The sequence below is a fragment of the Mauremys mutica genome, chromosome 6 (assembly GCF_020497125.1).
Source record: "Mauremys mutica isolate MM-2020 ecotype Southern chromosome 6, ASM2049712v1, whole genome shotgun sequence".
In the NCBI taxonomy this organism is placed as follows: domain Eukaryota; kingdom Metazoa; phylum Chordata; order Testudines; family Geoemydidae; genus Mauremys; species Mauremys mutica.
In genome coordinates, this window is record NC_059077.1 from 2,240,271 (window position 1) to 2,251,955 (window position 11,685).

An 11,685-nucleotide genomic window follows, 5' to 3' on the forward strand; every position below is an offset into this window, starting at 1 on the left:
GCCTAGGAGCCGGAGCGGGGCCACCCGTGGCTTCTGGGAGCTGCACGAGCAGCCCCCGACCCTGCTGGACTCCGGAGCGGGACAAACCCCAGCGCCCGCCCCGCCGCCAGCCCGGAACAGAACCCAGGGGTCGCGGCCCTGCCCCTGCCCCTGCCCCTGCCCACGCCGGCTCCGGAGGAGCCGGAACGCTGGGTGAGGAGCAGCGATCACAGCCGGCCAACCGGAAGACTGAGGGTGTCGCACCCGGCTGGAGGGACGCTCTGTCCCGACAACTCGCTGGTGAGAGCGCCGGGAACAGCGGTACGGGGGGAGGGGCGGTACGGGCCGTGGGGGAAGGGTTTCCTGGGGGAAGGGTTTCGGCGGGGAACCGCGCGTCACCCGCAGCCGGAAGTGTTCCCGGCGGAGCGGGAGGGACGGGACCGGCCGCACACACCCGCTTCCGGCTGGGCGCGATGCTGGGCCGGGCGGCGCGCGGGACCGGGCGGCTCCTGCTGCAGGTGCGAGGCCGGGGCGGGACCGGCTGCCCCGGGACGCGCCCGGAGCCGGCCCCTCCCCCCGGCCCCGGAGCCCCGCGGTTTGGGACAGGAAGTGGAGGGAGCGTTGGGAGAGTCACGCGGGCTGGCATCGCCCCCCCCCGCGCCCGGGGCTCGCGCTGCCCCCTGGGCTGAGGCCCCGCTGGGGGGGGCAGGACAGAGTTGGGGGGGGCAGGACGCGGCGGTGGGGAGGGGCTGGGGGGGCAGGACAGAGTTGGGGGGGCTGGGGAGGGCCAGGCAGGCAGGACAGAGTTGGGGGGAGGGCGGGGCTGGGGGGGGGCAGGCAGGCAGGACAGAGTTGGGGGGGAGGGCGGTGGGTATGGGCTGGGGGGGCAGGACAGAGTTGGCGGGGCTGGGGGGGGCAGGCAGGCAGGACAGTTGGGTGGGGGGGGAGGGGCACTCATTGCACAGTCATGGCCTGGCTTGACTCTTCCCCCTTCTCTCCCCAGAGCTCCCGGCGGCCGGGGCCCAGGGCATGGCCGGCCCCAGCCCCAGAGCGCTGCTCCTCCAGTCTGCCCATGAACACCGTGGTGCTCTTCGTGCCCCAGCAGGAGGCCTGGGTGGTGGAGCGAATGGGCAGATTTCACCGCATCCTGGAGCCCGTAAGGAGTCTCCTCGCCCCCTGAAGTCTGAGCGAGGGGCCCCCTGGCCAGAGTATCGAGCAAAAGGGGTTGTGCTGCCAGCTCCCGGCCCCTTGCATCAGTCCTGTGCGTCACGCTCCTGCTCTCGCTGGCGCGTGGGGGCTAGGCCGACTATCCTGCCTCGCCTCATCGGCCAGCAATGGCTGCAGAAACAGCGGGAGCCTCTTCTGGGGGAGAGGGAGGAAATTCCTGCCATTGCTCCCCAGTGCTATGATGGGCCCGATGGGGAGTGCGAGTAGGTCTCTGTGAGATGGGGTGGGGGAGGGTTAGAGCAGAGAGATCATAGCGGCTTCACCAAAGGTACAAAGTGGACCCCCCCACACACACTCATTCCTGATGGGGAGAGGCGATGAAAGCTGGAAACTGAATGTACTTGGTCTACGTTTTTCCTTGCTGAATGCACCTGCCCTTCTGGGGTCTCCTGGCTGGATAGTGGGAGTGTGGGAGCCCCAGGTGGGGCTGCGTTCTTGGCCAGAGACAGATTTCCCTTTCAGAGCATGTTAGACTGTTCGTAGTCCCTGTGCCATCCCAAGCTCTCTTTCTGTGGTAATCTCAGCAGTCACCAGCTGGTGGCGCTGCAGGCACAAAGAGCGATGCTGTTGGGAGGATTGGGAACACAGGCATCTAAGGTGGCAGGTGGAAATAGTGACCGATTTTATAGGACAGTCCCGATATTTGGAGCTTTTTCTTATATAGGCCCTTATTACCCCCACTCCCTGTCCTGATTTTTCACACTTGCTGTCTGGTCACCCTAGGTGGAAACAGCTGGGAAGCTGAACGCCCTGCTTGTGTAGAGCGAGTCAGGGATGGTGTCCCTGGCCTCAGTTTGCCAGAAGCTGGGAATGGGTGACGGGGGATGGGTCACTTGGTGATTTCCTGTTCTGTTCATTCCCTCTGGGGCACCTGGCACTTGCCACTGCCGGCAGACAGGACACTGGGCTGGATGGATCATTGGTCTGACCCTGTCTGGCTGTTCTTATGAGTCCATTGCACCCCGTGGGGCTACCCCTACACCCAGTGTGCGCTCAGCTTGCCCATGCAGTAGTCTCCAGCTTTGCTGTCCAGCTGATGGGGGTTGTCCCAGTGTCCTGCTGTGCTCCCCGCTTAATGCCCCGTGCTCTGAGACCAGGACGCTGGGCTTTACCTACGGCTTTCCCTGCTCTCCTCCCAGGGTTTGAATTTCCTCATCCCACTGCTGGATCGGATCCGCTACGTACAGAGCCTCAAGGAAATCGTCATCAATGTCCCGGAGCAGTCGGCCGTCACGCTGGGTGAGGAGGAGCTCATCTGCCCTGCCTCCCCCTTCCCAGCTCCCTGTCTGCACCCCAGGGGGCGGGAGCCTTGTGGATTCCTTGGCGAGTACATGCAGATCTGCCCCTTGAGACCTGGACTTGGCCTTGTTTGTAGCGCCTTGGAAATGGGAAGTAGAGTATCTCTGTGACTCCTGCCTGATCCGTCCCTCTACAGGGGCAGGCTGCAGGTGCCACTTCCCCCCTGCAGGATCCAGGGGGGTGCTGCCCTGGTGACAGGAACGTTCTCCTTTTCCCTCGCAGATAACGTCACCCTGCAGATTGATGGCGTCCTGTACCTGCGGATCATGGACCCCTATAAGGTACCAGCGGGGCTCAGTGTGGCCACGGAGATGCGAGGCGGCCACCTCCCACCATGTAGCTGCTCGTGCAGAAAAACGGGGGATGGGGGATCTCTGTCATCACTGGAAGGACCAAGGCATGGAGCAGGGGAGGGGTGCGGGGCTGACTGGTCCCTGCCCTGGAGGGAGAGGCTGGGAGGTCACCTCCTCATTGTTCCAGCCTGGCCTATGCCAGGCCCTTAGCCTCTGCTCCTGAGCATGGAGGAGCTTGGCCCTGCAGCTCCCAGCTGCCTTGGTGTAGTGGGAAGATGCTGAACAAGCTGCTTTCCCCCCTCGTCATCCTCTCATTCCATGGGCTCTTGGCCTGGCCTCCAGAGCAGTGGGGGTGGTTCAGATCTCTGTGTCCCAGCCCCGCCTGAAACACCACCCGCTCTCACTGCCAGAGCTCGTAACGCCAGCCCTGAAGGCTGCGGGCCTGGGACGACACCGGGCTGCAGTGACGTGGACGCTCAGGCAGTGCTGACGGCTCTGTTGGGAGTTAGGCCTCGGACGCTGGTTCCCGTAGCCCTGCCTGTCTCAGGGTCTCACCTGGGTTTGCTCTGTCGAGGACGCTGGCAGGGGCTAGATGCTGATACTCCTGCCTGGGCCCTGTCTGTGAAGGATCCTGGTGCAGACACCGGCTCTGGGAACTGGACCTTGTCTGGCTTCAGAGGTGTGTGTCTCTGTTGTTGCACTAGGCCAGCAGAAAGGCCCTGCCCCAGGGGAGCAGCTGTCTGAACTGGCCACTCAGGGGAGAGCTCCACCCCATTGGCCAGTGAGGGAGGGGGCTGGCAGCAGCCTAAGTGGCTTCTGGGCAAGCAGGATTCTTGGGTGCTGAGTCTGATCATGGTCTCTGCGCCCCCTTTCCAGGCCAGTTACGGGGTGGAGGACCCCGAGTACGCGGTGACCCAGCTGGCCCAGACCACCATGAGGTCCGAGCTGGGCAAAATCTCCCTGGACAAAGTCTTCCGGGTAAGTTATGGGCTGGGGCTGGACTGTGCTGCTGGGCTCCGGAGCCTTACAGGGGCTATCCTCGGCTGCTGACTTCAGTGCACTGCTGTGAGCGGCCCCTGTGGCCTGCAGGGCTGGGGGGCTGTGACTGTGGTGGGGCCGGGGGGCTTTGTTTGTTCTCAGAGGTATTTCGCCAGCCGAGGGGCGTGGGGGCAGGGAGTCCAGCGCTTGGGGAAGGAGCTGGCAGCAGCAGCACCTCTGGGTGTTGGGGCATTGGCACTGATGGGGTCCCCCCCGAGCCAGACATTTCCTCTTCAAACAGCCAAAGTCCCTCAGCTCAGGGCACTCTCCCAGCGAGGCCCCAAACCCCAGGACGGGCCCAGCCTCACGTGCCCCGTTGAACGGGAGCGACTCTTGCTGCCATGTAGCCTGAGTGCCGGACGCAGGGTCAGGAGGGGCCCTGCCCGGATCTCACACCAAGGAGGCCGCTAGCCCGCGCCCCTCTCCCTGCGGCACGAACCCCTGGGTGACGGATGCTCCGTGCCAGGACCCGGCTGGCTTGGCCTCCTGCGTGTTGAGAGCAGCTGCTGTTGGTGGCAGTCTGTGGCTGGCTGTGTCCCGGCCTCACGGAGCTGAGGGAACCGTGTCCCCGTGGATGGCTGTCCCCTGTGAGCCGGGCTGAGTTCGTCTGGCTGCTGCTCCTGTTGTCACAGGGTTGCTGTTGTGTCCTGGGTGCCTGCACTACCCCGGTCCCTGCCCTCACGACAAGGGTGGGGGCAGTGGGCTCTGGGCTATAGCCACGGCGCCATGGTTCTGGCAAGTGAGGCCTCCCGGGCTGGATTTGGCCTCTCCTCTCCCCTTGCTGCTTCTCTGCCTCTGTGTCATCGCGCTCCCGGGTTCCTGTGCCCTCTCCAGGAGCGGGAGTCCCTCAATGCCTGCATCGTAGATGCCATCAACCAGGCCTCGGACTGTTGGGGCATCCGGTGCCTGCGCTACGAGATCAAGGACATCCACGTGCCTCCCCGGGTGAAGGATTCCATGCAGATGCAGGTCAGCTGATAGCTCTCCGTGTGCAGGCGGGGCTGGGTGGGTGCCGATCTCGGGTTTCAGCCCCACCCCTACAGGCTCCCCTCTTGCGGAGCTGGGTTAGCTGCACAGGCCGTGAACGCTGCCTGGCCAGGCCAGTACCCACGGTGAGCACAGGGCAGGGATCTGCAGCTCAGAAGGCCCATCCCCCCACTCTCCAGCAGGCCGAGCAGGGCCCCGTCCCCACGGATCTCAGCCGAGCTCATGGGGCGGGAAGGGGAGACGTGCTGGCGTCTGTGGCCGAGGAGACTGAGCGTGGGCACTCTGCGCGCACAGCGGCTGGGCCACGTGGAACCACGAGGCTCCTTTGGCTGCTGCCTTCAGGACCTGCCAGCGCCCCGTTCAGGCGAAGGGCTGGCACCAGGCTTAGAGACTCCAGATGCTCAGGCTCGAAGGGGGCAGCACGAGGGGCTCCCACTGAGAGCGCCTGGTTTGCAGTCGCAGGGTGCGGACGGAGAGATTCGGCAGGCGCGTCAGAGGGGAGCTGGGTAGCCAGGCCCAGAGCGAGCCGCGTAGGGCTGGTGGGCTCCAGGAGGGGGAGGAGGAAGTCAGTGCTTTCTTGTGGAGCTGGTGTGAGCTGCCTCCTGTGGGTGAGAGCTGCAGCTGCTTCACTGGGATGGCCCCATGGAGAGGGCAGTGCCCTCACGCAGCCTTCCTGGGGCTCGCTTGGTGCCCAGCAGGGCTGTCTTACCCCCTTGTGAGCAGCACGACCCTGCCTGGAGGAGATGAAAGGTGCCCCCTGCTCTTGCCCCCTAGAGCAGGGGCAATCTGTGGGGTGGCTGCAGCATCCGCCCCGGTGCTTTGGTTCCAGGTGGAGGCAGAGCGACGGAAACGGGCGACAGTGCTGGAGTCAGAGGGGACCAGGGAATCTGCCATCAATGTAGCAGAGGGGCAGAAGCAGGCCCAGATCCTGGCCTCCGAGGCCGAGAAGGCCGAACAGATCAACAAAGCTGCTGGTAACGCTCTGGGGCGGGGCTGGGCTCCGGGGCTGTCCGTGCTGCAGAGAGCTGGGCCCTGGGGGCGTCAGGCCCACTCACTCGAGTGACAGCAGTCGGCTTTCCCCTGCCAGCCCTGCAGAACTAGGCCCTGTGCTGAGGGTATTGAACCGAGACCCGGGCGTGGTGCGGACTATCCTGGGGGGCTGCGGTGTGGGCTGGCCGTGGGGGGAGGCCCAGGACCCGGGCGTGGTGCGGACTATCCTGGGGGGCTGCGGTGTGGGCTGGCCGTGGGGGGAGGCCCACTCGGGGGGAGCTTGCCTTCCTGCTGCCTTCAGTCTCCCAGGCTTGTGGCAGAGCACGTCTCAGCCACGTGGCAGCCATCCCTGGAGCGCCGCAGGAGCTGCCCGCGTCCCTTTCCCGCTGCTTCTCTCTGCTCCTCCCCGACCCCTGCTCTCCTGCCTTTCCGTCCCAGGGGAGGCCAATGCCATGCTGGCCAAGGCCAAGGCCAAGGCAGAAGCTATTCGGCTCCTGGCTGACGCTTTGACGCAGCAGGTGAGTGCGCGTTGCTGGGGAGGCCGAGGCTCTGCCTGTGTCCTGGCGCCAGGCCCTTGCTCTCCGTTGGGGTTGGGGGACTCTCCTCTGCGGCGGCCTTTCCTCCTGATCCCGCAGCCTAGCGGGCGAGAGGCTTTCCCAGCATGCACTGGGCTGAGTGCGTTACCCACGAGTGAGCGACACAGCTCACCCCAAGGCCCTGCCTGTGGAGCCCCCCCTCTGGAGCCTCTGTCAGTGCCGTGGTCGCAGACCAGTGGCCATGGGGAGGATGGTGCGTGGGGTCCGCAGGGGAGATCTGCTGCCAGAGGGGTCACCACAGGGCTTGGCAGCAGTGCCCGGAGGCTCCATGAGCGACGGGCCGCGCTGTGCTGGCCACAGCACTGCCACACCGGGCCCCGCAGAGGACTGCAGCTTCCTGCTCCCCTTCAGCACACTAGGGACCCCTGCTGCTCCCTTTCCCCTCCCTGAGGAGATCCCACCTCCCAGGAGACCTTCCAGCTCCTGCCACGGGGAGGGGGTGCCCAGCAGGGAGCGGGGGCGTTGGTTACAGCCCGTTGGGATTCCCCCTGGGGATTAGCTGGCTTCCCGTTTTCAGACCCATTCCCAGAAGGTCCTAACCCGAATCCAGAGCCCCACTGCTTCCCAGTCATGGCCACTGAGCCTCCCCTCGCTCCGTGGGGTAACGGGGCCCAGTGTCTGGCTGGGGGGCAGCGTGACCCTCTCCACCCCTCTCCAGAACGGCAACGCAGCTGCCTCCCTGGCTGTGGCGGAGCAGTACGTGAGCGCCTTCTCCAAGCTGGCCAAGGACTCCAACACCATCCTGCTGCCCTCCAACACCGGGGACGTCACCAGCATGGTCACGCAGGTCGGTACAGGGCAGCGCTGGGCCCGGGGGTCGCAGCAGAGCCGAAGAGGGGAAGGGGAGAAATTGCCCCAGGGGCAGGGGTGGGAATTGGTTCTTGTGGATTTACTGACACTGACATGAAGGCTCCTGGGTGGGGAATTCGTCATGGGACCTGGCAGAGCTGTGGTCCCTGCCCAGGCAGCTTGTGGCCGGGCACAGGGAAGGGAAGCCAGCTGCCTGCTCTGGGGCTGGCCAGGCCAGAGACTCTGCCTTGTCCCGTGCTGTAAGCACAGCAGGCAGGAGCCCTGGGCAAGGCGAGGTCTGAGCTCCCCGCCGGGTTCCACACCGTCCCCTGGGGGTGGGAGTTGGCGTTGCCCTTGTCCGACCCTGGGCCAGGCCAAGGGGAGTCAGAGCACCTTGGCACAGGGAACCATGGGGCACTGGGTAGGGGGTGTCAGCCCCCCAGAGCTGCCTTTCCTAGCATTGAGAAGTAGCCCAGCGAACCTTAGGGAGTGAGCAGGGGCTGGTGTGACACTCGACATAGGCCGCTCTCGCCTGGCCTGCCCTGCGATGCCCGCGCTGTCCCTGCCTTGGCACTTGCAAGGGCCCAGGATGCACCCTGCAGTGCCAGAGTCCTCCACTGCAGCGTCTTGCTGTATTCATGGCGCCCGCTGGGTCTCCTTTCCTTCCCCTTTCCCCAGGCCCTGGGCATCTACGGCGCCCTGACCAAGCCACATGCTGCCAAGAGCCCGGAAGTGACCCCACCCACCCTCGAGGTCCCCAGGTGCCCCCCCACAGAGCTGCCTGAGGCGGATCAGGTGAATTCCAGCTAGCAGAGGAGCCCGGAAGACATGGATCACTGTGAACAAACTGCTGTGGCAGCACCTGTCATGGAGCGTGGCACCCCAGCTCCTGCCATGGGGGGAGCCCTGCAGGGGAGTCACGCCCTGCAACTCTCCCCAGCCAGACTCTCTCCGCCCTCTTGGTTCTTATTTTTATTTGGATTTAATCATGTAATAAAGGAGATGGCGCCAGAGCCGCAGCTCGTGTCCTCGGCCTTGTGTGCAGGAGGGGGTGGCAGCTCCTTTGCACCTGGGAGGGTTGGTGACGTAGGACTGAGCAGATGGGATGAGACCCAGGGCTCCTGTCTCTGCCAGTGCCTGGCACCAGCTGCTGCTGTGGAAGTGCGAGAACCCTTCTCAGGGGCAGTTCTGGGATAACCTGTCTTCAGGGAGTCTCCTCCCAGTAGTTAGGATGGTTTGAGGCCAGAAACAGATTTTCTATCCCACCCCCAAACACTCTAATACTTTCCTAACTCCGCCTGCTGGCACTTCCAGAACTGTCCCAGCCCTCTTTGAATCTTAAGTTCTTGGCCTGAGTGACATCATGCAGCAGTGAGTTCCACAGGCGCTGATTACACACTGGGTAGAAAAGGGGTCCTTTCATGATTTGAGTTTGCTGCTGCAGTGACCTGGCTAGGCCAGGCTGTGAGGAGAGGCAGGGGCAAACCAAGACACAGGGGATCATTGCAGATTGTTAGAACTTTATAAGGGAAACCCAGAAATTGTAGCAGAAGCATGAAATAGAATATTACCAAGAACTTGCTACTTAAACTCCATGTTACCAACACATTAACCTCGGCGAGCTTGTACGCCAGCTCTTCCTTACTCTGTGCAGTTCTTACCAAACATGTTGTTGTTAACCAGAACATCAGCAGTCACTGTGTCCCTGCAGAGAACAGGCTTTCTCTCTCCTTGGCTGTACGTCCAGCTCCGCTCTTGCTGTCCTGCCCTTTGCTTCTCTTTGGCTTGGAGCTCTCCTTAGATCCAGTGTTTCTGTGGCTGTACCTCTTTGCACTCAGTTCATCCACAAGTGGGTTTCTTCACCTAGGCCCTCGCTTGTCCATTAGGCTCCTTTGAACTGTATTCTGTCGCTGGCTGCTCAACAGTCATTCTCCTGTACACGCCCTTTACGTCCTGTGCAATTGTGTCTTGTTTACGATTTTCAGGATCTGTTTTCATCTAATGCAGCTTCTCAATCAATTCCCTTTTTCACTAGCTATATTTCCTTTCACAATTTCCCTGGATACTCCAGTTCCTCTCGTAGCCTGAGTTAGGGTGTGCTGATAATATTAATTTGGATAATATGGGAAGTTTATTAATGTAATTTTATTAATGTAACTTTATTTGATCTTAATAATATTAATAAGTATCATTAATATTAATTAGTATGGGTTTAGGCTCGCCAATCTGTTTGATCAGAAGATAAAAGTTCTTGTCCTGAATCAGGCTCCACAGAATTTATAAAGGCCCCTCGGGGGTGTGACAGGAAGCTCACACTGAGACAGATAGAGCCTTCAAGACTTTTTAATAAAATTAGTAATAGTAAGTAAACGGTAAAATACTGAAGAGTTACAAAGTTACAATTGCATTACTGCTATTCAAAAGATACATATGAGAATATAGTATTATATGCAACAGAGCTTTGGTTAATATACTCACCTCTTTCCTTGATAACCTGGTGGTAAGAGACAGGACCAGCCTTGCAGTTCAGGTTTCTCAATTCTTGAGTGAGGGATGCAGTGCTTAGAAAATGCTTAGAGCTGTTAAAGCTGACTAGGGTTTTACTTGACTAACTGAAACTTAAATCAAAACCTAATAAACTAAGAATAAAACTTAGGGAAACCAAGCTTAGCCTAGTTCCCTTGAAACTTAAAGTTTAAGAAGAACAAGTATAATCTACAAATAGTAGCAGTCATCGCAGATAGAGTGGAAGAAGTAAGTCAGAAATGGAGATAGAGAGAAATGGAGAGAATGAAGAAGATAAAGAAGATACTCTATTGAGGTGGGTTACCTCTTTTATAGGGCAAAAGCCAGACATCCTTATGCCCAAATTTCATTCCTTACGCACAGAAATGTTAGGGTGCACTTACCCCATAGGCTAGTATGTATGTGCATATTGATGACAGGTATGTACGCACATCAGTCTCTTGTGGTGCACTTGTTAAGTCTGTGGGAAAAACCCCTATGCCATTCGTCCTTGTCTGTCGGTCTAAATAAAAGGTCATTGACGTAAGCGCGGGCCCTCATCTATTTAGGTAACAAGATATAGGTCAACTTTGCTTTCTGAGTAAAAGGTCTAGATATGCTAACTTTGCTTTAGCGTAACGTAGAGGGTATGGCCTGTAGGTCTCTTGTATTACAGCCAAACTTTAATATAAATCTATAAACCTAATACATCAAATAAAAAGATCTCTATCTATCTATCTATCTATCTATCTATCCAGCCCCACACACCACATCTCTCTCTCTATCTATGCAAGCAGGTTAGTCCTATAGGCTACACTCTGTAGATTTGATTTCCCTCTACTTCCTTTCTCTAATTCTTTCTGCTCACATACCCAGGTCCATCTTTTCCTACTTCCGATCTGAAACCTTTCCAATTTTCCTCCTTTCCGCCTCCTCGCGTCCCAGTCTCCTGCTTGTATTCGCCTGTTTTATTTGAGCACTTCACCTCCTGCCCCAGCTCTGGTTCATCCACTAGCTAGGCATCTTGATCCTTCTCCAGCAGCCTCCCCTTCCACCAGCTGCATCCTTCCCTGGCTCCAGCTGTTCCCTTTCCAGGACCGCATTCCCTGCGGTAACATCACAGCTGCAGGCCCTTGTGGCCCCGCAGTAACTCAGAACTGCAGCCGGGGCAGGGTCACTGCGCTGTCTTTCATTTTTCTTGGGCTGTCCCCATGGGCTCGTGTTCAGGCTCCTGGCTGGGTGGGGTGTGAGGGGAATGGAGGCGTTTGTATGCTTGACAGAGTTTGATATTTTTGTACAATTTCAGTGGATAACATCTGTGTTTGTTTTCATCACTTTACATTTCGCAGTTGTGGGAACTTAGTGGGGGGATGTTAGATAATAGGCAGATCAGACAATTATTGACAGATATTGAGATTCCAAATGTTTTATAGCCATTAAAACCCAAATTTGTCACAGGTCAAAATATGCAATGGAAGTATCTTCCACTCAACCTCTAATACATCCTCGAGCAGCATTTCTTGTTGCCTATCTGTACGTTTTGGTTATGATCCGTGGAAGTGGTGTATGTGAAGTCGACATTTACCGACAACAATCAAATTCTTACGAGCCTAGTTCTTAGAGATAGAACAAGTGACTCCGAAATCTGAAAAGAACTTCACCAGCCTGCGCAATTGCTGAGCGCAACCGAATCCGGATTCCCTTTGCTGTGAAAATGCCCCCGTCTCACATGCACCTGCTGCTTCTTCAGAGACCAAAGATCTAACTTTGCAGCCTGCTGTCCTGGCTGGAGCATCCTGCCTGTGGGGCGTGGGACTAGTCAGGCTCCTCGGAGTTAGAGCTCCTGTTTGCAGCCACGTCCAGGCTAGCTGGGCGCTGGGCTCGTGAGCTTGCAGGGCATCAGGGGAAACACAAGCTCTCCCTGGCAAGCTTGAATTGCCGCAGGGTTGCCTTTCCCTGCTGGGAAGGGTAGATGAGTTCTG

The 11,685-nt window shown here is 59.2% G+C and overlaps 1 protein-coding gene across 1 annotated transcript; it reads left to right on the forward strand.

The window, feature by feature from the left end:
* Positions 1-363: 363 nt before the first annotated feature.
* Positions 364-8,217, forward strand: STOML2 (stomatin like 2). Its single transcript, XM_045020064.1, has 10 exons — positions 364-497; positions 983-1,135; positions 2,346-2,445; positions 2,728-2,786; positions 3,675-3,776; positions 4,671-4,805; positions 5,653-5,797; positions 6,252-6,331; positions 7,068-7,196; positions 7,877-8,217. The coding sequence occupies exons 1-10, from the start codon at positions 453-455 to the stop codon at positions 8,006-8,008; spliced, it is 1,080 nt and encodes a 359-aa protein (XP_044875999.1). The 5' UTR covers positions 364-452; the 3' UTR covers positions 8,009-8,217.
* Positions 8,218-11,685: the final 3,468 nt, after the last annotated feature.

Coding starts and splice junctions, on each gene's coding strand:
- STOML2 (XM_045020064.1), top strand. CDS start 453: ATGCTGGGCCGGGCGGCGCGCGGGACCGGGCGGCTCCTGCTGCAG. Junction 2,787..3,674: donor GGATCATGGACCCCTATAAG/GTACCAGCGGGG, acceptor CCCCCTTTCCAG/GCCAGTTACGGGGTGGAGGA. Junction 4,806..5,652: donor AGGATTCCATGCAGATGCAG/GTCAGCTGATAG, acceptor CTTTGGTTCCAG/GTGGAGGCAGAGCGACGGAA.